Raw genomic sequence first — 24,584 nt, forward strand, 5'->3', positions numbered from 1 at the left:
ATTGGAAAGTACACATTGACAGAAAAGCTTTATTCCAGAAAAAAAAGCATAAAAAAAGAAAAAAAACAAATGGAAGGAAAAAAGTTGTGGGGTGGAATCTAGAGCCAGACAGTGCCAGTGTCTCTGCCATGAGCTAGATTAGAGAGGAGACCAATCCATGCTTAGTGGGTAACTCATACAAAAGATGAAAAGTTCAATGAGCATCTAAAATTATACCACAATGTCCACTTAATGTTAAATGCCTCTTCAGTACACATTTCCCAAGAGACCATTTGTTCCATAAGGCAGATAGAATCCATTTTACATGCCCACTTAGGCGTAGGAAGACTATGTGGTTTACACCAATATCTAGTGAAACAGACCTTGCTGAGGTTAGGAAATGGCACAGCAATTCCTTTTTAATGTGTTTAAAAGAGCCAGGTATCATGAAGAGTACAGTGCTTCGAAGGAACAATAGGAACATTATTGCCCACAAGCTTATGATATCATTGAAGTATTTGATCCCAGAAGGGAACAATCAGTGAGCATGTACCCCAGATATGGGTCACTGTACCTGGAGCCCAAAGGCACCTCCAACATTCTTTTGGTATAGAGGGGTCTGTATTGTGTAACACAAAAGGGCATTGATACCACCTAGAAACATTTTATAATTACACTCCTGCACTCTCGTCAATATCAAAGCCTTATGAGTAAATGTCAAGATTTTGTCCAACTCCAAATCATCTGTTGCAGTACCGAGTTCCTCCTCCCACTTGGAAAAGAAGCATGGCGTGGCCCAGAATGATTCCCTCAGAAGAAGCTGATATACCAGATAATGAGTGCTCCAGCTCAAGTTGCTATGTCAGCATAGCTTCGAAGTCTGTGTATGGTCTGGAGATTGGATCTGGTGGCAATGCAGTCTGGAGGTGTTGTAACAGAGTATTCCAGCCAGGAGGTAGATGGAAAATGGCACAATGGCAATAGCACAGAAAGAGGGGGAAGATTCCTGTTAGAATATGATGTAAAAGAGTTCCATTGGCTCTAGTCCAGGACTATAAATATTTTTAAACAGCGTGCTGAAACCTCCTTTTTTCCTTTATACAAACAAAATATAGTAAACAATGATCCTTCTCTTAGCAGCTGAAGTCAATCTGTTCCCCTCCCAGAAATAAATGGTAATGATAGAAGTGACCAGTGCTCTCAAAGTTCAATATTGTCTCTGTATAACCAAAGATCATACATCATACATCCATCAACTTCTTTCTGTGAATCCAATCTTTCCATGCAGTGATCTCCCAAAAAATAAATATAATGTAGTATAGTATTGCTCAATACACCACGCTTCAAATCCTGTCCAATGTGCTCACATTTATAATTTAAAAAAATTATGTTTTTTTATTATAAATGTGAGCACATTGGACAGGATTTGAAGCACGGTTTATTGAGCATACTACACTATATTATATTTCATTTTTGGAGATCACTGTATGGAAGATTGGATTCACAGGAAGAAGTTGATGGGTGCATGACGTCTGATCTTTGGTTATACAGAGCCAATATTGAACTTATTATTTTTAGGACGCAGGTCACTTCTATCATTATCTAGTCCAGGACAGAAAGTGAGATTTGTGCAAGGTCGAAGGAAATGCAGGACTGCCAAATAGCAGCATAATTGGACTAGGCCTGGTGGAAAGTAGGCCCTTGAGCAGGTAAGAATTTCAAGTATGGAGTGTAGCTGACACTAGAAGCAGAAAAGCGTCAGCTGAAGGTTAGGAGTAATCTACTGTAATGAATGAAAAGTAGTCACTGCTTAAAGCGGAGTTTCAGCTGAAAAAAAAAAAAAAAGTAAAGTCAGCAGCTACAAAAACTGTAGCTGCTGACTTTTAAAATACAGTTACTTACCTGTCCTTCGGTCCCGCGGTGTCCTCGCCACGGCTGGTTTCACCGGCCATCTTCTCTCCCTGGCACTGGCATCTTCAGTTGCGGCTTCACAGCCAGGTGCTCACTGCGCAGGCACGAGAATCGCTGAGCTTTGTGACTGGCACCGTAGTTTTCTGGGACCTGTCACGTGTCCCAGAAAACTACGGGGAGGGAGGGGGGAGGACAACATCCGCTTCTGATCGCCTTAGGCGATCGCAGCAGAAGTGGAAATGGGTACCTGTCAAAATTCGGGTACCAGCTCCCCAAAGGTGCCAATCCTTAATGGGGAGCGGGGGGACAAAGTTAACCACTTTTCCCCCTTCCTGTCCAGGCCAATTTTCGGCTTTCAGTGCTATCACACTTTGAATGACAATTTTGCGGTCATGCAACACTGTACCCATATGAACTTTTTTAGCATTTTTTTGAGACAAATAAATCTTTATTTTGGTGGTATTTATTCACCACTGGGATTTTTTTTTTTGCTATATAAATGAAAAAATTTGGAAAAAAGTGTTTTTCTTATAACATTTTGCAAATAAATAATCTTTCTTCATATATCTTGGCCAACTATTTTTCAGTTATCTTTTTAGTAAAACAAAAATAACCCAAGTTAGTTTATAACCAAAAATCATAATTTTTCAAAACATTTTTGACATTTTTTTTTTATATTATTATTTATGTTTGTTTTTTTTAACATACTGTCACCCTAGCAGTACAGTGTCACCATAGTGACACTGTGCTACTTGTGGGGGGTGATGAAGATTTTTTTTTCTTTTTTACACTGATTGCTTTTACGCCCATAAAGGCTGTAAAAGCAATCATTGCTCCTTCTCTCTGGCTACATTCTTGCAGCCATTGAGAAAAACCATGAGAGCTGTGATTAGTCACATCTTGTCACATGGTACAAGGCTGTTGTGACTAGCCTTGTACCATCTGATCTCTGTGATCATTCACAGATTTCACTAGTAGTAAGCAATGATGTCAGGAAGTGACATCTTGCTTGCTACTATTCATGTGATCACTGATTGGCCAATCAGTGATCACTGATTGGCCAATCAGTGATCACATGATCGGGACCTCACACATAAGTCCCGTACAGCATTCTGTGTTCCGCTGTGTCCGGAACACAGCTTCTGCACTGCTCCCGTCTGGCCGTTTATGTACATGGGCCGGACAGGAAGTGGTTAAAGCGGAACTTCCCCTTTTGGGGGAGCTCTGCTTTAAGGTTGGTCTTCACATGTATCACCCTAGCAGGTGCTAGCCCTGTTCTTTACAGGCATCATAATACAGAAGAAAAATCTGGTCAGCTGCACATCCAATATAATCACTTTTATTTGGACATATTCAAAATAGACACTCCACAATGTACAAAAGAGGGAGAACAGCACTCCAGCTAATGCGTTTCACACCGCCATCAGCACAAAATCATAGCGGATACTGAAATGTTCACACAAGTGTATATATATATATATATATATATATATATATATATATATATATATATATATATATATATATATATATATATATATACACACACACACACACACACAAACATATACACATACATATACGTACAGTTAGGTCCACGTATAATTGGACACAGGCACAATTTTAGCTTTTTGCAGGTATTTACCAAAACATATTCAAGCTATAGTTATATAATAGATACGGGCTGAAAGTAAACACTCTCAGGTTTAATTTGAGGGTATGTACATCAAAATTGGAGGAAGGGTTTAGGAATTACAACTCTTAAGAGTAGCCATCCCCCCTTTTTCAAGGGAACAAAAGTAATTGGAAAATTGAATCAAAAGCGGTTTCATGGCCAGGTGTGGGCTACTCCATTATTTCTTCATCAATTAAGCAGATAAAAGGTGTGGAGTTGATTCTAAGTGTGGTATGTGCATTTGGAATCTATTGCTGTGAACCTACATCATGCGTTCAAAGGAACTGTCCATGCAAGTGAACCAGGTCATTATAAGAGATAGCCGCAACATTAGAAATGGCCAAATCAACAGTTTGGTACATTCTGAGGAAAGAAGAAAGCACTGGTGAGCTCAGCAACATAAAAAGGCATGGACGTCCATGGAAGACAACAGTGGTGGATGATCGCAGGATGCTCTCTATGGTAAACAAAAACACATTCACAACATCCAGACAAGTGAGGGACACTCTCCAGGAGATAGGTGTATCATTGCCAAAGTCTACAATCAAGAGAAGACTTCACAAGAGCAAATACAGAGGGTTCACCACAAGGTGCAAACCATTCATAAGCCTGAAGAACAGAAAAGCCAGATTAGACTTTGCCAAAAAAAATCTAAAAAAGCCAGACCAGTTCTGGAAAAGCATTCTTTGGATGGATGAAACTAAGATTAATCTGTACCAGAATGACGGGAAGAAAAAAAATGTGGTGAAGGCTTGGAACAGCTCATGATCCAAAGCACACAACGTCATCTGTAAAACATGGTGGAGGCAGTGTGATTGTATGGGCGTGCATGGCTTCCAGTAGCACTGGGTCATTGGTGTTTATTGATGATGTGATAGAAGACAGAAGCAGCCGGATGAATTCTGCAGTGGTTAGAGATATAATGTGAGCCCAGATTCAGCCAAATGCAGCAAAGTTGATTGGACAGCGCTTCACGGTACAGATGGATAATAATCCAAAACACACTACAGAAGCAACCCAGGAGCTTTTGAAGGAAAACAAGTGAAGTATTCTGCAATGGCCGAGTCAATCACCTGATCTCAACCCAATTGAGCATGCATTTCACTTGCTGAAGGCAAAACTAAAGGCAGAAAAACCCAAAAACAAAGAGAAACTGAAGATAGCTGCAGTTAGAGCCTGGCAAAGCATCAGAAAGGAGGAAACCCAGTCTTTGGTAACGTCCATGGGTTCCAGACTTCAGGCAGTCATTGCCAGTAAAGGATTCTCAACAAAATATTAAAAATGAACACTTTATGATTATATTAATTTGTCCAATTACTTTTAGACCCTTGAAATAGGGGGGATGGCTACTTTTAAGAGATTTATCTCTTAAACCCTTACTCCAATTGGATGAACATACCCTCAAATTAAATCTGAGAGTGTGCACTTTCAGCCCATATCCATTATATAACTATAGCTTGAATATGTTTTGGTAAATACCTTAAAAAAACTATAATTGTGCCTGTGTCAAAATATATATGGACCTAAATATATATATATATATATATATATATATATATGTATATATATATATATTCAGTATATATAAATTTATACTTGTTATTGAAGACTTCTTATTAGATAGGGCTCCATGAGGTGGGCTTTCTGACTAAATACAAATGGGTTTCCTTAATAAAAAGATTCTTATAACCTGCTGTTATGTAGCCATGTTTGTTAATACTATTAGCATAATGTGAAACGCTCCTTTTAAAGGACAGATCAGCAATACAGTGCCCTGAAAAAGTATTCATACCTCTTGAAATTTTCTACATTTTGTCATATTACAACCAAAAAACGTCAGTGTATTTTATTGGGATTTTATGTGATAGACCAACACAAAGTGGCACATAATTGTGAGGTGGAAGGAAAATGATAAATGGTTTTCAAAATTTTTTACAAATAAATATCTGAAAAGTGTGGCATGCATTTGCATTCAGCCCCCTTTACTCTGATATCCCTAACTAAAATCTAGCGGAACCAATTGCCTTCAAAACTCACTTAATTAGTAAATAGAGTAACCTGTGTGTAATGTAATCTCAGTATAAATACAGCTGCTGTGTGAAGCCGTCAGAGGTTTGTTGGGGAACATTAGTGAACAAACAGCATCATGAAGGCCAAGGAAAGGTCAGGGATAAAGTTGTGGAGAATTTTAAAGCAGGGTTAGGTTATATAAAAATCCCAAACTTTGATAATCTCACAGAGCACTGTTCAATCCATCAATCAAAAATGGAAAGAGTATGGCACAACTGCAAACCTACCAAGACACGGCTGTCCACCTAAACTGGCAGGCCAGGCAAGGAGAGCATTAAATCAGGGAAGCAGCCAAGAGGCCCATGGTAACTCTGGAGGAGCTGCAGAGATCCACAGCTCAGGTGGGAGAATCTGTGCACTGGACAACTATTAGTCATGCACTCCACAAAGCTGACCTTTTATGGAAGAGTGGCAAGAAGAAAGCCATTGTTGGGAGAAAGCCATAAAACATCCCGTTTGCAGTTTGCGAGAAGCCATGTGGGGGATACAACAAACATGTGGAAGACGGTGCTCTGGTCAGATGAGACCAAAATTAAACTTTTTGACCTGTGTGTGGCAGAAAAATAACACTGCACATCAACCTGAACACACCATCCCTACAGTGAAATGTGGTGGCAGCATCATGTTGTGGAGATGCTTTTCTTCAGCAGGGAAAGGGAAGTTGGTCAGAGTTGATGGGAAGATAGATGGAACCAAATACAGGGCAATCTTAGAAAGAAAACCTGTTAGAGTCTGCAAAGGACTTGAGACTGGGGCGGAGGTTCACCTTCCAGCAGGACAATGACCTAAACATACAGCCGGAGATACAATGGAATGGTTTAGATCAAAGCACATTCATGTGTTAGAATGGCCCAGTCAAAGTCCAACCCTAAATCCAACTGAGAATTTGTGGCAAGATTAGAAAATTGCTCTTCACAGACGCTCTCCATCCAATCTGAGAGAGCTTCAGCTATTTTGCAAAGAAGAATGGGTAAACATTTCACTCGCTAGATGTGCAAAACTGCTAGAGACATATCCAAGAAGACTTGCAGCTGTAATTGCAGTGAAAGGTGGTTCTACAAAGTATTGACTCCGGGGGGCTGAATACAAATGCACACCACACTTTTCAGATATTTGTAAAAACTTTTGAAAACCATTTATCATTTTCCTTCCACTTAACAATTATGTGCCACTTTGTGTTGGTCTATAACATAAAATTGCAATAAAATACATGTACGTTTTTGGTTGTAACATGACGTGTAAAATTTCAAGGGTTATGAATACTTTTTCAAGGCACTGTATGTAACACACCTTAACAGCAAAGAGTTGGTATTTCCTCACCATGTCTCCATGTATTTCATGTCCATGCTCTTCAGTTTCCTTGAATGTTCCAAAAATCATAGTGGTGAGTTGACTAAAATGTGCAGTTAATGCAATGTAAATCATAATGAACTGAAAAAAAAAGTCCATCTTCCATGAAAGAATTACAACTGTTTTTGATGACCTCCTTCAGAAAATGCTAGTTAGCCAGCTTTCACGCTGACTGTTCGGTGCTTTGACTCACCGGCCCTGAACAAATATCCGGAGAAAAGTCAGAACCACTTAGTTGGATAGTTTTTCGGAGACATTTTACTGTATGGACTGAAGCTAGAGGAATATCGTGATAGCCAAGTAACTGGCATTTCAGAAAGAAACAATGCAAGTGCAACATTCTTGTTGATTTGGTGCTAAGTAATGCTAGAGAAGAATATGACAAATGTAAGTGAAACTTGGGCACACACTGTCTCTCCAGCTGCTGGAGCTAAAAGTCTCAGTATGTTCTTACACTCAGCAAACATAAAGGCACAGTGAGTTATTTACAGTAATACTACATGGTCTGGGAGAAACAGGGTGCCTATACATAAATAGAACTGGGGCCAAGTGAAAGATTAGCACTACCTAGAAAAATACATTAGAGGCGAAGACATTCCAGGAGGGAAATAGGAGACAAGGAGGAAACTATATATTATATTTTACTAAATACAAATCTAGTTGTAATATCTATCTGAATGTAATTTTTGTTTCTCAAGCTTGCTTTTCCATATTTTCATAAGTTAATTTTGTATACAGATTTTAAAATGCTGCCTTAGTGGCCTTCTGTATAACAAGAAAAGTGTTAAAGCATACACAAAACTGAACAATGAACTTCTCTTATTTTATCATTTTTAGTCTGTTAAATATACAACTGAAAGGATTTTAGCTAAATCTGTTTGATAAGTGCAAAAATACTGTAGCTTTTCATCCTCCCAGAAATCTCATGAGTTGAAAATTTCCTGTGCTCTCTGCTTATTTTGCACTGTTCTCATTTCCAAGCTATTTCATAGTCCTGTCCTAGGGTGAAAATGTTTCTTTCCCAGAGATATAGTACAATGAGTGAGCTTTGCCATTCTATTCCAGAAAGTGTGTCACTCGTATGATCAACAAGTAAAAATAAAGAGGGAAAAAGCTAGAAAAAAAAGAAAACATATGCTGCCACCACAAATATTAACTGGTAAGCTGCAATATATTACATTTATTGTTCTTGCATTTAGGGGTTTAACAGATGTTGCTGTCTGCATTTAGGGGTTTAACAGACGTTGCTGTCTGCATTTAGGGGTTTAACAGACCTTGCTGAACTGGTAAGCTGCACTATATTACATTTATTGTTCTTGCATTTAGGGGTTTAACAGACCTTGCTGTCTGCATTTAGGGGTTTAACAGACCTTGCTGAACTGGTAAGCTGCAATATATTACATTTATTGTTCTTGCATTTAGGGGTCTATTTTATTATAGAAGAGACATTGTACGTGTTGGAATACATTGTTCATGTATTTTGTGCAACAACTACCTATTCAGTAGAAAGATATTCTTCAACCAGTAGATGGCAGTGTTAATAAGTTTGAAGCTGCATCTATGGTTAAACTCTGTATGTCTTTTCTCTGTAAATAAAGTTCCTGTTTCCTATTTGCAGAGAAGCAGCAGATAAACACATGTGGACTGTGAACTGTCTGTTCTGTAGGGCTATATACAGAATCTCTAACAGTATGTCTCCTCTGCAATAAAGAGCCTGCCTGCTCCTGATTTTATTTAAGTTTAGTTCCAGTTTAACAAGCAATTTAACATTTCCGGAGTTAAGTTTTAAGTGTAACATTTGCAGATATGCATCACACAGAGATCAGTTTAATCCTCCCACCCCAACAACATTTTTTCAGGCATCAGCTGATCTGAATCTACTTCCAGGGTTAAAATCCTAGCCCGTGATTGAGACAATAATGTAAATCATTGTGACTGCACAGCAACCGTTATGTTTCAAGGTGTGTATACACAGGTGCCTCACATGCACAGCTCAGCTTCCTGCTGCCATTCAATTTATGAAAACATTATAATCTGACAATAGTCTCACGGAGAGGGGAGCTTAAGAAAATGCTTTCATTTGCCTGAAGATGACTGATGACCTGATTTTCCCAAGATGTCATAAGCACTGTCTCCTGACTGGAGCTCAAAGTTATTTATTTATTGTAATTGGCACTCTTGCTATATTGCTGCTGCATTTCAGAAATGTATTAAACATGTATTGCAAAGTTATTATAAGGTCCAATTTAAGCTTTTTCAGTCTGTGATTCCTCTCCTGCGCTGTGTGATTGATTGACCTTGTTTGCATTTCAGAATCTAAAGACTGCTTTTAATATTACAACTGTAATCAACCCGTACCAAAAAATTGCTATCACTTCTACTGAACAATTAGATGAAGGAGGGGGGGGGGGGGCCCTAGGACTTGAGACTTTTAAGGCTTAAATAGTACCAAAAATATTAAAAAAGTAAAAATTGTATTTGTGAAAAATTGTTATGACACATAGACATACAATACATCATGCAGAGTCATAGTACAGAATTAAAACCAGAATATGAATTTATATGATAAGGATACCCAGTATGACTGTTTGACTGGCCATAGAGGATATGAATTATGGTATCATCATTGATGTATAAAACCTGCAGAGATACTATACGAATTGTTCCATTAAATTGGAACACACACATATATAATTTATTTATTTCAGGTACTTATATAGCGCTGTCAATTTACGCAGCGCTTTTACACATATATATATATTGTACATTCACATCAGTCCCTAACCCTCAAGGGGCATACAATCTAAGTCCCTAACTTACATTCATACATACACATACTAGGGCCAATTTAGACAGGATCCAATTAACCTACCAGCATGTCTTTGGAGTGTGGGAGGAAACCGGAGTACCTGCAGGAAACCCACGCAGGCACAGGGAGAACATGCAAACTCCAGGCAAGTGGTTCCGTGGCTGGGATTCGAACCAACGACCCTAGTACTGCCAGGTGGAATTGCTAACCATTTAGCCACTGTGCTGCCCCATATATATATATATTTTATACAGGATTTATATAGCACCAACAGTTTCACAGTGCTTTATATATGTTCCATTTATATACACTGAGTGTACTTTGATTGATAGAAATTCTTTTGATTATGTTTCCTTGTTTTTTAAATTATTGTTGAGTATGCTATTTTACTCATCATTTCCTCCTAGGGAGGTGTGGTTAATATTATTTTAATTGTTTTTTTAATAGTGGGTTAGGATTTTGGCATACAATCATGGGAATAAGGATGTTTTTTGTACATTACTGACTTTTTATTTTGTATTTATCAGTTACTGTGGGACAACCTAAGCTCTTTATGAATTGTTACTTATACTCTTTCATAAGCATCCCGTTTTAAATTGCTAAACCCGGATAGCTTATTTTCATATTTATTAAAAATCTTGGGTTTTATATAATATTCTTATACAGGACAAACTGAAATTCCATTACAATTGATCTACGATGAAATCAAACTTGCATATACATTCTTAGTTGGTGTGCTTACGACAATCTAAATACTACAATTCTCCCTATCTAGGATTATTGAAGAATTGATGCTATTTCCTTACCTTTCGCTCCCCTTGTAGCCAATGCACTCCTCCTCCCTCCGATTGCTTCAGGTTGTGGACTGGTCTATGGCACCTCACTTACAATGCAGAACTGCTGAACTTGCATTGTATATGATGATGCCAGAGTGTGACTAACAAATGGAGCACCGAAAAAATTAAGCTTTTTTTTTGGGGGGGGGGGGGCGGTTGCATGAAGAGCAGGAGGCCCATGGGTGCAAAGGAATACGATAATAAAAACTGTATTTTTAAAGGTACCATAATTAGTATGAGCATTTCATCAAGGGCAGTTTTGAATTTTTCCCAGCCTTTAGCTTTAGGCACACAGGAATTATTAGCGCGCTCATGTAGGCAGGTCCATTAACCACATATTTATTCAAGCACGAAAAAAACATATTGATTGAAAAATTAAAACAAAAACAAAATAAAGCTAAAATATAAAAGCAGCATATTGGAAAATAAAGAACCTGATAAATTTACACTTTACCTATTTTTCTGGCAGTCAGGGAACAGCTAAAATACAAACTATATACCTGACATACATCTATGATCATATTTTACATGCTGGTAAGAAATGTCAAGAAAGAGGAACAAAAATTCAAACTTGTACACATGTATCTGGCAGTTCATGGAATTCTAGCATAATAAACCATGGATAATTTTGGTAATTTATTAAAAACTGTTTTATTCATACTGAAATTGCACTAATGGTATGTGGCCACTTTAAAAGAACAAACTGCTATAAAAGTCATGCAAGAAAAACAGGAAAAAAGAAAACCATAGCGTATATGAATAAAACAACCCCAAAAAAACAGAAGCTGCAGGATGCCTATCAGTATACCACAGTGATAAGAAACCCTAGTCAAACTAAGAAGAAAAAATTATGGAGTTAGCTCCTACATTCAACTTGTTCTCTTTTGGAAATAGATATAGCTACACAGCTAAATCCACAACCTTAGCACACAGCCTTGCTAGGGCTGCAATTAAAGCACAATTACTATTCAGAATGAAAGTACAGTAGACCATTCAGGGCTTTTATTCAGTGCACATCGTCTAGTTTGGAACAGAGAAAGAAAAGTGCATTTAATGTAAACATTATTCATAGCAATACAATTTAGGAGCTGAAGGGCATCAAAAACAAACTGCGTGACTAAGCAAAAATGTCAAAAGCAATTATGAGAAGTAAACATAATTCAAAAGTCATGAAATGAAAGAACACTGGTACATATTGGATTTGAGATGGGAAAAATGAATTGGAATTATAATCCCATGAAAGGACAGCTTTTCAGTGCAAGGCTCCCAGTGCAGAGAACCAGCAATAATATAAACTCGCAAGTGTCTTACCTCTAAACTAAAGCAGCTGCCTAATGTTTAATCCTTCCTGCCGAAACACATCACTATGGCCAAAGCTTAAAGTAGAACTCCAGTCAAAAATGTTCTTTCTGGTTTCGAATGTGAAATAATTAAAATCTTAGTGCAGTCTGTGCCCTTTTGGGTAGATACTTGCCATTTCATATGGTAACCATGGTCACAGAATAGAAAGGGAAAATATAACATTTTTGAAACTGTCACTGGAACAACTGTAGAGGGAATGCTTTCCAATGAGGACTACTGTTAGGGTGACAATTAAAGGAGAAGTAGGGCCAAAGCTCTTTTGGCCCTACTTCTCCTGTGGGTCACAGGAGTGTACTTCGTTCTGTGACCTGTATTCAGCCGTCAGTAACCTAAAGTCCGCTGTCGGCTGGTGTTACTGAGCTGGTTCAGGCTGTGGAGGGATCCCAACTTTAAAGGCAGGATCCACCCAGATTTCTGACCGGCAGCTGGCTCAGCCTCTCAGCGAGGCTGGTCATCCCGTCCCCTCCATAGCCCAGTGCTCCAGTGAGCAGAGAGCCTGTAACTGACAGACACACTGGCTCTCTGCTCAGTAAAGACTGAGAACCCAGTGATCAGTGGTCTTAGAGGCGGTGGGGGACTGATACTGAATCCACCTACTGTAGGTCAGTTTGTTTATTTTTAATTTTCATACTTCCCTTTTAAAGGTGGTATTCTTCTCCACTTGAAGGGTCTCTGCTTTTCTCTGCATCCTTTGTGCTAAAAATAAACCTGAATAGCACCCCATTCCTCTCCCCTAGTAGAGACAAGAATCTCTTAATTTGTAAGTCTACAAATAAAATTGACCATATTCATATTTTTTTTGTAAAATTCTTTTCATTGTAATAATTTAACACATGAAAAGACAATAACAAACCGCTGTGGCGGTAGTACATAAAGTAGAATCCATGCCTTAAAACAGGTAACAACAAACATTGCCCCGCCCAACACGCACAGCTAGATCATCCAGAAGGTGAACAGACACAATAAACTGGTGAAGTGCCACTCACAGTAGGATACACATAGACAGACCAAGTGGTAGCCCAGGACCCGCCCCCCTCCCCACAAAAAAATAAATGTACGGAAAGCAACCCATGCAATACAATCATGATCAAATCTTTGAAGGAACACCCAAGCACACGGGCACATACATCGGATGGAACATTGTGCCCCAATGAAGCTCATGAGTGACAGTGCTCGCAGTGTCAGCAGACAAGCCCAGCATATATGGTCATACTCTACATAGACCATGACTAACACAGCCTAATCAGAGACAGTGTTGGAGGAAGCCGTCCATCCACCCCATAGCTTGTCAAACTTAGCAAAGGCCCCCTACTAAGATAAGCAGCCTTATAAAAATGGAACTGCTTTATTCACCAAGGATTTACATGCTGCTAGAGTTGGTGCTGAAGATTTCTTCCATGATAAAATAATTGACTTCCTAGCACAGAACAACAGTAAAGCGAGGAATATATACGCCCTAGGCAGAGTTCAGTTTCAAATTGTTAGTCACATTCACTTAAATATGCTAGTACATCTAAAAACTATCCTTCCTCCATACTGACAATGCTGCTGCCCAAAGGTGTTTGCTTTACTAGTTCAGCCAGAATGCAGACATTCTATGACAGGATGTGTGGTCAGATCACTAGGTGAAACAATGGAAATAAAAAGCCTAAAAAGTTAAAACTAATACAGACTCCACATATAAGGAGTTGTAAGCTGCAATATATTACATTTTTGTTTTTGGGTTTCATACTGCTTTAACTTAAAAAGCATTATATTTTTTGCTCCAGGTCCTATTTTCACACTTGTAGCCTTTAGCAATAGACCTATATATCTTACAGTATCAAAAGTTCCAGTCATAAAGCATCAGCAGGTGGTCCACGTCTACAGTCATTAATTTAAGAGCAGAACAAAAAGAATAAATACAAACTAAAATCTGTTTGTTGGGTTATTGTGATTAACACAAATTCCCACAATACAGACATGTGACTCCTTATTACAGTGTATGTATAGGCAAAGCCTTTTTGTTTTGAATAAAGAATGGCAGGGTTAAAACTTGTAACCTTTTCTTTGTCCCACTGGGGAGAATTCCCTTCACTTCTTGTCCCAACATGTACTAGGACGCAAGAAGATATTTCTACAAAAAGTAAGAAGAATTTTCCTTTTAGCCAGTTGTTACTGGAATAGATGTTCCAACTTGGAGATTTTCAATCAACTCTTGTTCTGGTGACAACTGTAAATGTTTGGATTTCTAATCATTTATGTTTCAGGCACCACCAAAGCTAACAGACAGGGTGGATCTACCTAGCATGGACACAGACAGCAACAAAACTTTGACCAAGGTTTCAACCTTTCTTATAAAAGACTAGAAAAAAAAAAGCTTTGACTATAGATACACTTGAAGCAATAAATATTCCTGGTTGAGCAATCCAGCTTCCTTTGTCACCTTTTGGCTCCAACCTGCTCATTAGACAGTGAAACTGTACCTCTGTTCAATGAGTAGGGAGCAGACTTAGAAAGTGGTAAAACTGACCCAGGAAGCAATCATTTTCATAATCCATCAACAGGTAAAACAGTAATAAAACAAATTCAACTGTGTAATTATCTGTTTGCATGGAATACCACTTTAAATGAACAGTGCTATGGGTAACATAGACACTTTTTTTCCACTATTTATAACTCATCATTCATAATGTGCTGTCAAAAATGTAGAGAACAATAACAAAATTGTAGGTAGAAATTAAATAAAGGCTTATATTTAGTTATATGTACCAACCACGTCCTCACAAGACTGAAGATCATTGTAATGCATAGACTCAGGAATCAGTCACTGATTATAATCTAGATTCTAGATGAATTCATCCATGAATACAAGTAAGCGCCCACGGTTAATTTAATTTTGTAGAGCTGTCAGTTGAAAATAGCTTTTTCATTTGTGGTACATTGAAGAAAAGCTTTTTGGCTTGTTCGTGCTTCACTGCTTTGTTGTGGGTGAATAATATGAAAGTCAAATCTCCAAAAATATTGCTCAAGGGTACCCTATGCTAGTACTGGTGACTGTAAAGTTTCAGTGGACGAATATGTGATCTTCTCCTAATAATCTTAAATCCATAGGTTTACAGTAGGAAGGCAACATTCACCAGCAAGCAAATGAGAAGTGAAGATCTGAACCCGCAATTCCAAATAAGATTCAATATGTTAATTTAATGTTAATATTTGTTGTAATTTGAAAAAACAGATTAATGCAGCTTTCATAAAAAAATAACTGATGATTTGGCCATTAAGGTCTTTGTTCAGGCATTTACTGTTATAAGGTGACATACTGTTACATTAACCCTGGCTAAGACTACAAGTAGCTGTGCCAACACACATTGCTCATGCATGGACCCCAATTGTTAGGGTTTGTGTTGACTTTGACACATTTTCACTTTGGGTGCAGACTTTGATGGGAAAAAGAAGCAACACTTTTGACATCAGTATGAAACAGTTCTGAGATCATCCAGATTAATTGCAGGTGCAGTTGAGTTACATATGACCTGCTTAAGGTGTTTTTGCATTCCCATACACTTGTATGGTAAATAAGTGTTGTAATATGATCAAATTCCAATTGGCACTGGCCCTTTTACGATCAGTAAATAGGTCCACAGAAATTATGTGGAGTGAGCACACACACATAGACAGAAGGTAGCTGAAAAAGGTTGGAGGAGATCGGAAGAATATAGCTGGTCATAGTTGAATAGAAATTCAGCTGATTCAGCAAGGACCGGCCAAATTTCGATCCATGTGTGGCCACACCTGCTTGACAGAAAATGATCCAACGATTGACTTCTGTCGCACAGGCTTGTCATAATTGTTTTCTCAATCAGCGGCTCCAGCTACTGATCAGTGTATTCTGACAGCAGAGAGTCCCCAGTGTTAGAATGCAATAGGGTTGATTTACTAAACTTGGAGAGTGCAACATCTGGTACAGCTGTGCATTGTAGCCAATCGGTTTCTAACTTTCTAACGTCTGCTTGTTAAATTAGGCTTTGACAAAAAAAATGGAAGCGGACTGGAACATATGCAGAGCTGCACCAGATTTGACACTCTCCAGTTTTAGTAAATCAACCTCATTGTCTCAATGGGGATGATTTGTCTATTCACATCAATTGTGTGAATGAAGGAATTTCCTCATCTTTTTTTTTTGTTCAGCCCACTGGCTGGCACAATCCATCTATGGCCAAAAACAAAGTGAAATGAGTATGATAAACAATGTTTAGCAACTAAATGTCATTCAGTTAGAGTTTAAGTGGACTGTCCTTGTACTAAAACTCTATAATGTAAATTAATGTAAAGAGGAGTTTCATCCTGCCCCTATTTTTTTTTGGTCCAGTTATTTTCTTTTGTTCAGATGGCCACAGTGGTAATAATCATCCACACACAGCATTGTCCTCCTGAGATCCTCTTCTCAGCAGTTGTCAGCGGGTACCGCACCACCATGTTCATCTGTAGGCTGCACTGGCTCTTCCGGGTTCTGGAGCAGCCTATGAATGACACACTGCTAGGCCCGCCCTCTCCTCTGCTACTGAACGGGGCTCCCAGTGCCTCCTGGGATATGAATGTCACATATCTCGGGAGGTACTGGTGGTAGTTGTGCAGTGGAGGGTGGGTGGGTTTGCAAAGCAGCAAAGTCACTGAAATGGGTGAAGATTGAACTTGCTGATGCTGGTGTTAGTAACCCTAATCTTCCAGTGGGCATATATGTAATGTTGCCTTCTAATATTAGTTTATAAAGTTTATGATTCTAAGGCCTCCTTACTGACTTTGTCAACCTGTGTTTGCATGCACTAAGAGGACATTATATATGTAGATAATGATTTTTCAATGCTGCCACACTGAGAGTTTACCTGCCTTCAGATGCAGTCAGTTTAGATGCATTTAGAGAAAATAGAAATTTGAGTGTCCAGTATCTGAGTAGACACTATACAGTATATGCGACTAAACTAAACAGCAATTACCTGTAAGAAAATGATAAAACAGAACTGTTTTTCCCACCAAAAGATGTGTAATTCTGTTCAGCTTATGTAATTACCGCATGCAACTTTTAAGCTTCCTAGGTCACCAGTTAACCTGTTACCCTCTAATGTGCCTATTAGATAATGAATCAGCACAATCACTTTTGCCCAATATACATGGAGGTGATACAGACAGCTGTAAAGTGGTCTGTGGATTTAAAGAGTCATTAAACAGACTTTAAAATCCTCAAAGACTCATCCACACCTGCTGTGTGCTATGAAGAGAGCAGTGTAAATGGATTCCGATATATCATTACACTTTTTTTAAGGTGGTACAAACTATTTCCTTCACAGTGGCTGTGAACTCTGAATAAACTGTGTTGTCTCAGCTACATACAGTATATAGCACTGTGTTACAGCAGTGGGACGGGGACGACCAATCCTGCTTCTGGAATAAAATTGGTTCAGGCTGAATCAGCTTAGTCTGAAGTAGAGAAGCAGGTGGATAATGTCCAGATCTCAACTTCAGACAAACAGAGGAAGCTTTGCATTCAATCACAGAATACAAAGCTCCCTTTTGAATGGCTAAGCAGCATGCTTGTTCTTTGAGAGGGGCTGGAAGTAGCCATTCCAGTGCCAGAACACCACACTGTATATTGTATGTGGCTGAGGTGCTTGCACTCAATTCATGTATCTGTCATAGGTACATGAATTTCCATGTCTACACTCGGAGTATCCACAATGGACACTTCTTTCTCTAGTGCACTCACTCCCACTCCTCCTTTCTCCCCAGCCACTGCGCTCGTTACACTGAGAGGCGCTTGGTTGAGGAGTTTTATACTGGGGTAAACAGAGTCTGATGGGGAACTGAAAGACTAGTTCCCCACCAGGTCCACCACACTTCTGATTGACAGCATTCAGGAGTGAGCAGAACCATAGCTGCAACAACGGATTTCAAATCTATCCACTGCTCTGTGCTGTCAATCGTGTCTTTGTGTGCTGTGGGATGTCAATCAAAAGTGAAGCGGACCTGATGGGGAACTAGTCTTTCAGTTCCACATCATGTTCCACCCACACAGTGACAAGTAACTTCTTAAATATGACATTGTGCGATATACTGTCCATAATTGGGTAATGGCATCAGCAGTTTCCCCCGGTCCTTTTGTTTTCATTTAGCTTTTGGCTGGGGAATCTTCCGTACCTCTGTACACCCGATAAGAGTTGGTCTTAATTACTGCCAGTTTCCTAAATGAAGAACTGATGGTAATTCTTTAAAAATTTGTTGCTGCCATAGCAATAGATTCCTAGATTGGAGACAGTAAGGACTACGTGAATTTGCCGCATGTGTCAGTAATGTTAGTGACATCATCTCAAATGATTGTCTGAATTAGGACCAGGTAGTCCTGAAAGGAACTACAGCCAGAAAACGGTTAGGGCCATTTTGAATTCCCCTGAATGATCCTGATTTACTAAAGGAATATAACATGTTCACTTTGCAAGATGAATTTTCACATTGCAACGGAATGTTCAACTTAGCGAATGTGAGGCAGATGTGCTGACTTCAATCACTCAATCATGTGCAACCAAAAATACTTTTTTTTTTCCTTGTACAAAATTGGGAATTCTGTGCAAAGTACATTTTCACCACATTCACTGAGCAAAGTGAAAACTCCATTGCAAAAGAATGAGGAATGAAAATGCTAATTTTCTTTAGTAAATCAGGGTCATTGTTTCAAGCATCCAGATAAACAGTGAATACTACAAGCTTCTTTTTATCCAGTACTTACAGTAGGTGTACATGGCCCAAAATTGGGGACCACGTTTTCAATATAAACAAAGATTTACTTTGATCGCTATTTTTTATTAATCAAACACATTCATAGTTTAAGGGTGCTTGATATGAAACTCATCCACATAGGCTGTGCATAGTATCACTTAAAAAGCTCCAAGGGTAATTGTAATGTAATTCACTGCTTATATTAACTTTATTTTTCGATTTTGTTTCTTAGTTTTTATTGCAAATCAAATTTGTGTATTATTGCACTTACATTTTCAGAAGTCAACTGTGCAAAAGAATCACAAAAAGAAGTACACTGCAAATGCAATGCTGAAGTTTTCTCCTAAAACACGCATGCAATAAATTGTAATCTACATTTTCTATTTTTACTTGATGCCATTATAACACTTTAGATTTTGCATTGTAATGTCTGCACCAGCCCAAGTCTGCATTGTCACGAAAGATAACAGCTCCTGTAATGTTTGCACTATTAGCCCAAGTCTGCATAATCGTGCAAGTCAAAAACTCCAGAACAGACTCAGTAACAATACATGGAGAATAAAGTCATTAGATTGCTTACTTTTTTTCCCATCCATATCTGCATGGAGTTTGCGTGCAAGGAAACCAGCCTTGTACACTGCTGCATTTGGGTCATGGGGAATTTCCAGGAATGGGTTGCTGCTGCTGCCAATCCGACTAACGCCCTTGGACTGAGTACCATTGGCTTTTTCATCTGTACTGTCTGATGGAGATTTCTTCATTGCATCAACATCATCTCTGTTGAGAGAAAAAGAAACATTTATATTTTGAATTACAGCTAATAAATCTAAGATACATCATTATTAGTCAGACTGTCCTTTGCCCCAAAAGTTCATATATAGAGTCCCTTTGCTTTCCCCACAACTCTGTTCAGCCACAAGGAAAAAAGAGAGGAAACCCCGTTTAAGCTCCAAGTCACAACTTGAAACTTATTGATAATGCTCTCTCTCTGCCCCAGTGTGACTGTGTGGGATCAAGCACCAATGCTACTATTGTGGCTGTGGGAGGAAGAGAATGAGTCACATGCTTGACCTTACCTAAATGTACTGGGCATTCTATTTGTTTTTAGCAGCTGAACAGAATGTGAAGAAAGAGAAGGAAAGGTGAGCATGTGCTTCTGGGGAGAGGAGAAGTTCAAGCGATACTAAAAAATACAATTTTTTGTTTAAAATAAAAAGATGTTATACTTACCTGCTACTGTATGTGCACCCATATTGCACAACAAGATCCCGTATATCCTCTTCCCTGCCAGAGCTGCCTGCTTCTTTAGGTGCCTCTTTGGCATGCCAGGTGTTAAGGAGACGCGTGTGCGCTCCCAAGCCAGGCTTCTATAGGAATAGATGTGCATCCATAGAAATACACAGTTCCGGTAAGCCATGCCCCCAGCCCGTTCTCACAGGAGTTTAAATGACAGATGCAGAAGCTATGACCTCAGTGTGTTCTGTGAGACCAGAAAGCTAGGGAAGCTGTGCGGGCGCCAAGGCAGCGCAGGATCTGCGACAGAAGCCTGTTAAATGTTTAGGGATGTGGGTGGGTAGGCCAGGTAGTGGGGTGTTTTTTTACCTTAATGCAGAGAATACATTAAGATAAAAACCATTAGACCTTAGAACCATTTTAAGGGAACCTGCTGTTCCCTGCATGGGCAAAGCACATGTTCACTTTAATATAGTGCTGTGAATAACCAGCTTTAAAGTGATCCAGTAAACAGTAAAAACATATTTGCTCACACAGTTATAGTGACACACAAATACATACCGGCCCTTTGGCAAACTATATCAATGTATTGCCAATATAGAATTTTGTTGTGCCTTCTAGCTTTCAAGACTGCAGTGTAAGGTGGGAATGTGAACTAGGCAGAGTTCTGTTATTAGGAATTTGGCCACCATCACCTTGCACAGTATGATGCCACCAGATGTCATCTGAAGGCACTCAAGAGGGGCTTAGATGATGCAGACACATCTTAAATCTAGCTCTAATAATAGTTAAATAACATATGTTTGTAATATAAGACCTTCCTTTGCTGCTGGAGGGATTCAGAATAAAAAAGCTTAGCTTTTCTTAATACTAAATCAGCCATGTTTGGGCAAACAAGATTATTTATACTATGTAACAATACCTATGGTGATTTCAGCTTCTTATCCAGGCACTGTTGATGAGTTGTGCAAGTTACAGTCAGCAAATTACTTAATCACCTGGTTCCTTAGGCTGACATGTCTGCAAAGTAGGCTTTTTATGCTTCCTTCAACCCATAGTGTTTTGTATACCTTTGTGCCCTATACAAGTCTAATTGCACAGGAGAGAAGCAATGTTATTAGCAAACTCAATTGGCTTGTTAATTAAACATGCCATTCATGGCAACCAACTGCAACACAGTCTTTAATTCTCTAAAAAAAACTCAAAGAATTGCTTTTTTTAATTACCAAAATACTGCAACATACAGAATGAGGGCCCTTTCACACTTATGCACATTAAATGACACATGTTTGCACCTGCCAAACATGCATTTTTAAAGATGCAAGTGCACAAAAATGTTGGTACCTTTGTTCAGGCAAGCTTAACATGCATAAACCGATGTGCATTTTAATGATGCAAGTGCACAAAATTTTCTATCTCTTTACCATTCATTTCAATAGGCTGTCTTAACATGGATAAACAGACAAAAATGCTTTATTATAAAGTGAAACCAAATGTACATCAATATCCAAATTGTTTAAAAAAAAAAAAACCCCAGAAAAACACAGTAACGTCTTGAGCAATGAACTGCCTACAGAAGTCACTTAATATATTACATGCAGTCCATCTGGGTTCAGATCTAGTCTTTAAATATAAAATAAATATATTAGTTATTAAAAATATCTTATTCCGTGAAGCATTGTTAAAATAGAAGACATGTCAAAACGTTCCACTCTCACCCCCATTCGAACCCTAATCTATCCACCCTGTAAAAGAAAAGATGCCTATACAGTACTTACCTATTCTGTAAGTCACATGATTGGGGTCTCAGCACAGAGGGGGGCAGCTGACAATGGAAGAGCCATAGTAAGCCTATGAGTGATGCCATTGCCCAGGCTCTGCAGTAGTAGGTGATCTTTTCTCTACACTGAAGAAATCATGTGACTGAATCTGAGCAACTTCAGAATAGCCATGTAATAGTCAGGGTAGATAGACTAGGCTTAGAATTGGGGGGGGGGGGGGGGGGTTAATTAGCGTAGTTCGTTTGACTTGCCTTCTGCTTTAGGTCCATTACTTAAAATAAAAAAATGGAAGGGACATAGCACAACTGAAGGCTGCCCACCAATCCTCAAAGACCAGGTGAAAAGATACTAGCCAGAGAAGCAACTATGCAGTCAAAGGTAACTCTGATGGAGCAAAAGTGATAAAGTGATCAACAGCTCAGATGGGTAAATTTATCAATGGGACAGCTCCAATCCCAACAGACCAAAAACTAGGTAGGAAATTTATCCAAACTGGAGCAAGCAGAATTTGGAACAGATGTGCATGGCAACCAATGAGCTTCCATCTTTCATTTTCAAAACCTATCTGAACAAGCTGAAGATAAAATCTGATTACCATGTCCAGCTGCTCCACATTCTACCTGCTCCTTTTCTGATACATTCCCTCTTATGTGTTATGAAAAAAAGTACAAAAACAAAATTAGTGCATATTAAAAAAGACTGGAGTTTTCCAGAATACAAACATGGTTTTTATTGGTATGGACTGGAAAACTGCTGAGGACTAGGAGCAAATTTAGTTGATTCAGTTTGTAAACTAAGACTGGAGGTTCACCCTCCAGCAACACAGTAAGCTATACTGAAGTGGTTTTAAACCTACAGGATGAATGTCTTACAATGGCCTAGTCAAAGCGCAGACTTGAAACCTAACTGCAAATCTTTGACAAGATTGCTGTTCCCAAAGCGATTCCCTCTACCCTGACAGCTCTAAAGCAATGTTTCTGAAAAACATGAGCAAATTTTGCAGGACACAAATGCAAAAAGATAGCAAAGGCTTACCACAAAAGACTTCAATTCTAGCCAAAGTGGGTTCTACCAAATATTGACTTAAAAAACGGAATACTTAAAATTAACCTTTGTTTTACAATAGAAACTATTTTGCATCTTATAGTATTAAGTGTCATTTGTAAATCAAATGTTAAAAATCGCAATTACATATATATTAAAGAAGATCCATTATTATACTTTTTATTTGTTAAAGTTCTGTCCTTATGGGACAAAGTACATATAATACTTTGTCCCATGATACTAAGTGCTTTCTATCCATAGTTGTAAGGTCTGACCTACCATCCTCCCCACCTGCCTCAGCTGGACCAACAATAGCATTGGAGGAGATGGCTGATCCATAAGTGCAGCTTGTCTCAGCTGTGAACACTTTTCACATACAAGGAACGGCAAAAGGAATGCAGAGAGAGGAAGGATGTGTCAGTCTCTGCATTCCTCTTGCCGTTGCTTGTCAAAGCTGTTGTCGGATGGTTCATGGCCAGAGGAAGGGGCAGACCAGACCAGACCTCAAAACTGGTTAAAAAGCACTTGGCAACATGGGACAAATACTACATGTACTTTTTGCCATAGCAGTTAGAACTGTAACAACAATATTTTAATGATAGATCATCTTTAATTCCAGTCTCTACCATGACCAATGATACTTAAGCAAAGCATAGTATTAATCTTTTTAGCAAGAATGAGGGCAATTTCTGAATTCAAAAAATGACTGCAAGGGCAAAAGGAGCTCTTTACATGACTTAAAGCGGAAGTTCACTCTCTTAATCAATATTCTTTTTAATCCTTATGCTGCGAGCATTAGTAAAGAATCAGAAAAGTAGATCACATTTACTTGTTTTAAATTTTCTCTTACATTTCTTCAGTTACTTCGTGGTTTCCATGCATGCATTCCAGGAGTCTTCATAAGGGGAGCAGGGGTTTTCTCAGCTGAGCACACCCTCCTGCTTACATGCCTGAACTTAAAGCAGAAGGATTCCAGGAAAGCATGGCCACAGCCAGAAATGTTGGGAGTGTTTTTCAAAGTGATTTCTCGGCAAAATAAAAAATGGAGACACTGAGGAATGGACACGTTTGCTTTGAATATTAAAAATGAATTAAATGATAAATCTGGTTTGTGGTGTTCCAATGCAGTGTAGTTCCGCTGTACAAATCTACCTTGGACATCCAATTTTCCTTACATTAATTTACATTAAACTCTACCACTCTATTTTAAAGTCTATATATCTATGCACACATTTTAAGGCTCTATGCACACTAGCTTAAAAAAACAAAACAAAAAAAAAAAAAAACACTCCTAGCAGCAGATTTTGAGCATTGTTTTCTGCTTCTAGAAGTAAATAGTGTTATTCTATGTATCCATGCACACTATTTTATTCTAGAAGTGTTTTTGAAGCTTCAGCTTTTAGGAGCAGAAAAAAAACCTCTTGTTCTTGGGGGTGATTTACCAGTAGAAAAAAGCTGAATGCTCCTAACTGCTGCTAAAAGCTGGCACAAAACTGCTATTATGACCGTTTTTCACCCAGACTTTTTCTAGCATTATTTTTTAGCTTATAGTATGCCTTAGGCTCCATGTACACTAGCATTTTTTTAAGCTCCTAGAAGCTTTTATGAGCATTTTTTCTGCTCCTAGAAGCAAAATGTGTTATCCTACATGTCCATGCACACTATTTTATGCTAGAAGCATTTTGCAAGCTTCAGCATTTAGGAGCAGAAACTTGCTTTTGTAGAGTGTTTGTGAGCGTTTTACCAGCAGAAAAAAAAAATGATGAATACTCCTAAAGGCTACT

The 24,584-nt window shown here is 38.6% G+C and overlaps 1 protein-coding gene across 3 annotated transcripts in view; it reads right to left on the bottom strand.

Annotated features, from left to right (window-relative positions):
• The window catches only part of PSD3 (pleckstrin and Sec7 domain containing 3), a 661,118-nt gene that overhangs the window by 86,329 nt on the left and 550,205 nt on the right, over positions 1-24,584 (bottom strand). For all 3 annotated transcript variants that reach the window (XM_089675248.1, XM_089675257.1, XM_089675266.1), the window contains one exon: positions 19,323-19,519. In XM_089675248.1, coding sequence (XP_089531374.1) covers positions 19,323-19,519 — 197 coding nt within the window. The remainder of the gene's footprint in view (positions 1-19,322; positions 19,520-24,584) is intronic.

This window comes from Staurois parvus, unplaced genomic scaffold (genome assembly GCF_062004578.1).
Source record: "Staurois parvus isolate SC_StPar_1 unplaced genomic scaffold, SC_StPar_1.0 ptg000013l, whole genome shotgun sequence".
Lineage (NCBI taxonomy): Eukaryota > Metazoa > Chordata > Amphibia > Anura > Ranidae > Staurois > Staurois parvus.